General features: G+C 44.7%; 1 protein-coding gene across 1 annotated transcript; it reads right to left on the bottom strand.

Moving 5' to 3' along the window:
* Positions 1-682: 682 nt before the first annotated feature.
* On the bottom strand, positions 683-2,785 carry LOC107192349 (RNA-directed DNA polymerase from mobile element jockey-like). Its single transcript, XM_015581577.1, has 2 exons — positions 1,622-2,785; positions 683-1,450 (listed from the first exon to the last, which is right to left on the bottom strand). The coding sequence occupies exons 1-2, from the start codon at positions 2,783-2,785 to the stop codon at positions 683-685; spliced, it is 1,932 nt and encodes a 643-aa protein (XP_015437063.1).
* Positions 2,786-4,282: the final 1,497 nt, after the last annotated feature.

Genomic DNA, 4,282 nt, shown 5'->3' with positions numbered 1-4,282 from the left:
TTATTCTATCTTCTTTTTATTTCTTACTACATTGTTGTTTTTTTTTTTTACATGTTTATTCTTTCTTACCTCACCACTACCAGGTTCTGGAACTTGCTTCAGGAATATCCTTATACTTTTCTTCTTTTCGTGTGTTGTGTTTGTTATTATTTTTCTCCTTCCCTTTCCTATCTTTCTTTTCCTCATGCTTATCCCAAACGCAGTTTTGACACGCTCCCTACTCCCCTCCTATATATTCCTATTGTTCCCTATGCTTCCCCGAATATTATTGTGTAGTGGGAATCTAGGTATCGATAGACTCGTCCCTGTTGCTTCCCTCCCCTATCCGCCCTTTTCTTTCCCCCGTCAACTTCCCTTTTTGTGCATTTTTATTCCCCTTCCTTTTACCCTCGTATTTCATCCCCCTTATCTTCCTATCCTACCTCCCTAAGCTTATCTCTACCGTATTTCTTGTTATGGGGTTTATTTACCAACGTAACGTATATTTTCTCAAAGTTAACCTTTTTATTATCATGTTTACATTATCGGTGTCGCATCGCTACATATTATATAATAAATTTATGGCATCCTTCCTTCCATTGTTTATGTACCTAAAACTTTTCCTCCTTCTTAGCGTTTCGGTTCTCCCTTGACTCCTTCCCCCCCTTTTTTATTCTCCTTCTATCCCCCGTCTTCCCCCGCCTTACCACACCTCCTCTTCTTCCTCCTCCTCTTCATCCCTAGGCCATTTCCTGTCTATATCTTGGACGAATTCCTGAATTCCTCTAATTGCCAGTTGGGATACATCTTCTTCTTCCAATATCGCCTTCCTAAACCTCTTAAAGCGCGTCTCCATCAGTCCTGGACATCTCATTAATATGTGTTCAGCCGATTCAGCTGTGTCCTCGTTGCAGAAATCACATCCTTCTTCTTGCAATTCTCCAATCCTTGTCAAGTGGTGGTTGAGGATGGCGTGTCCTGTTAAAAGTCCCGCCACCCTTCTCGTGTCTTCACGTGGAAGACCCATTAGGTCCCTCCAATTTTTATATACGGGGTTTTGTCCTATCATCATTTTTGCTACTCTGCATCCTTCTGCCGAGTCCCATTTCCTTTTCCTCTGGTCCTCGCGCCATTTTTTCCTACTGAGGGCGAACACTGCCTCCGCTAGCGGCACCTGCCTAGGCACTCCTTCCGGTGGAGCCCTTCTTGATCCCAAATTTGTCAATTTATCCGCTAGTTCGTTCCCTGGAATGCCTTTGTGACCTGGCACCCAGCACAACATTACCTTGTTGCCCCTGGATACCAACTCGTTAAGGCATTCCTTACATCTCCTGGTCGTCATTGAGGTGTGCATGAGCTTTTGAACGCTCAGCAGGACCGCCTGGCTATCTGTAAAAATGCGTATTGTCTTTTGTTTTATACCCTTGTCCATTAGTAATTGCGTGCATTTTATTATTGCGACTGCCTCCGCCTAGAACACCGTAACGTTCCTCCCTAGGCTTGCATAATGCCTCTCCGTACTTCCATTTGTCCACCCGGCTCCTGCCAGGTCATTCCTACCCGATCCGTCGGTGTACTAATCCATGTGGTCTCCCGCTAACGGCTCGCTCCCTCTCCATTGTTCCCTGGTAGGAATAATTACCTGGAATAGTTGTTTCGGTACCATACTAGGAGCGCATCTATCCTGATCCATGCTCATCCAGTTGTTCATGTCCATGTCCGCTTCGTTCTGGATTATCGATGCATGTCCATAACTGTTCCCCGTCCAGCTATCCCAACATTTCAGCCTGTGCGCTGTTCTGATTGCTATATCTAAAATAACTGTGTCTAAGGGGGTCGTGTTTGTTAGTACCTCCATTGCCCTTAGTGGAGTGGTACTTAACGACCCTAGAGCTCTCCTAAGTGCCAGCCCCTGAAGGCTATTTAACTTATTCTTTACTGTGGTCATTTTTGCTGCCTGCCACCAAGCGATAGCCCCATGGGTCACCCGTGGCACCACAATGGATTTGTATATCCAATTTGTGATGCGAGGGGAGAATCCCCATGTCCCTCCTATGGCTCTACTCACCATGTATAGATTGTTTTTCCCACATGCCACTTTGTTGAAGACATGTCTTCTCCATAGTAGCTTCTTGGTGAATGTTACACCTAAAAATTTCACCTCATCTACCAGTTTTAAATCCTTACCCTCGTACCTCAGAGGTTCGGTTGCCGGTATCTTGATGCGCTTGGTAAATCGTACCACTTCCAATTTGTCTGGGTTGACCGATAGACCTGTGCTGTCGCACCATATTTTCAATATCTCCAACGCCTCCTGTGCTTTGTCGTATGCTTCGTGTATATCGCTGCTGGTAGCTAAAAACACTACGTCATCCGCATAAGCCGATATAGTTACCCCACATTCTTCTAGTGCGTGTAGCAGCGAGTTAACCGCCAAACACCATAACAGTGGTGACAGTATCCCTCCTTGCGGGCACCCTCTGTTCACATACTCTGAAACCGAATGGCCCCCTCTAGTCGCCACTAACCTTCTCTTGGTCAGCATGTTAGTTATCCACATCTTCTGCTTTTGATGGAGATTGAATTCCTCCATTGCTGTCACCAGTACCTCTACCGATGTCATGTTGAATGCCCCCTCGATGTCCAGGAAGCATCCAATGGTGTAGTATTTTACCTTCAATGCTTTTTCTATTGCCAATGTTACATTGTGCAATGCTGTTTCGACCGAGTGTCCTGTTCGAAAAGCGTGTTGCTTTTCGTGCAATGGTGTGATTGGAAAGATGTATTCTTTTATATATCGATCCATTAGTTTCTCTGCTGTTTTCAGCGTAAAGGAAGTCAGACTGATGGGCCTAAAAGCCTTAGGTGTTGAGTAGTCTGACTTTCCTGGTTTAGGTAAGAAAATTACCTTAGTTGCCACCCTTAGCCACTAACCCCTAACCTCTGTTACGTATGAAGAATTTTCTCTCTTACCCCTCGCTCTAATAGACTGAGCTCGCACCCGGCACAGAAAAACGCCCTTACGTTTCCTTATCTCTCGAGTAAGCTGGGGAGTAGGACCCCGTTCCCACGGCGTGGTAACCTAAAAACTAGGAAGCGTGACGCAACCTCAACCGTCAAAGATTTCCTTGTATGAAAATTTCATAGCATCCCTACCAATTTCTAGGTCTATATAAACCTGTTGATTTCAACCCTCGGGGGGCCAGAACTGTGCCGTCGCCTTTAGAGTCACATCGTGTCACGTTCTTGTGAGTTGGTCATTACGTTAGTGAGATCGGGCTAATGTTCACTTTCGAATTCAGTTAACCTTGTAATAAACCGTGAACACTTTATTCGTATTCTTGCTAGAATTATTACTTGGCACTATTCCGTAAAATCCACTCGCAACCCCCGCATCGCCAGTGCGTTAACACCGAGCACATATTTATTTCGGTAACAGTTATTATTTTCTTATTACTTACCACTACGCGACAACACTACACAACACATTTGTAACTAAAGACTGACTAATTATACGGTTATTTTATAAATCTGTGTAGTTCATGTTGAATCCAGAACACCATCCAGAAATCTGTAATATTATCGATATACTAGTTTCCTCTAGTTTAGAATAATATCAGGTCGACCGTTCCCACATTAATACAACTTTACCGCTCGAATTGTATTACTTATAAAGTCAAAAGTTACGAGGCACAAACTAACATTTCCTAACGGCTCCCTAATTTCGCATCAGGTTCGTCTGTACAGATTTTCCACCCTCCTCGCAGCTCCTCAGCTACGCGCTGAGTTCGTTTGCAAAATCACATCCTAGTGACTCCCCGATTTCGCATCGGGTTCGTTCACGAGTTTCACCTTCCTGCGGCTCCCTGATTTCGCATCAGGTTCGTCCGTAAGTGACTCCATTCCTAGAGGCTCCCGGATGTCGCATCAGGTTCGTCCTCGCTTTCAAACATCCTAGCGGCCTTCTGGCTTCGCGTCAGATTCATCCGCGCAACTTACTAATAAAGTGATACCATATTTCTTGGAAAACCTACACTCGCCGGCCACTCGCGTTGCTACGGCCCGGGCTCGTAACACCTCAGTTAAAATCTTAGATCGTAAGATATATGAAAGTGTAAGCTAGCGTTTTGGAACAGTCTCTACAACCGGCAAACCTCTACTTTGTATTTAGTATCTTATTCACAAGTTGTGTCTTGGCATATAATCCCTCACCTAGACGGTATATCTGTGACTATTAAAGTCGGTAATAGTGAGTTTCGGAAAGTGCTACGTTTACAGATTCAACGCTTTCGCAGTTCGGACG

This window comes from Dufourea novaeangliae, unplaced genomic scaffold (assembly GCF_001272555.1).
Source record: "Dufourea novaeangliae isolate 0120121106 unplaced genomic scaffold, ASM127255v1 scaffold329, whole genome shotgun sequence".
NCBI classification, from domain to species: Eukaryota; Metazoa; Arthropoda; class Insecta; order Hymenoptera; family Halictidae; genus Dufourea; species Dufourea novaeangliae.
The sequence above is the reverse complement of the archived record's forward strand: the minus strand, read 5'-3'. Positions and strand labels throughout refer to the sequence as shown.

Excerpts from the sequence above, each read along its gene's own strand:
- LOC107192349 (XM_015581577.1), bottom strand. The coding sequence starts at position 2,785 with ATGGATCGATATATAAAAGAATACATCTTTCCAATCACACCATTGCAC. Across the intron at positions 1,451-1,621 it reads TACCGAAACAACTATTCCAG|GCGGAGGCAGTCGCAATAAT; the intron begins GTAATTATTCCT and ends ACGGTGTTCTAG.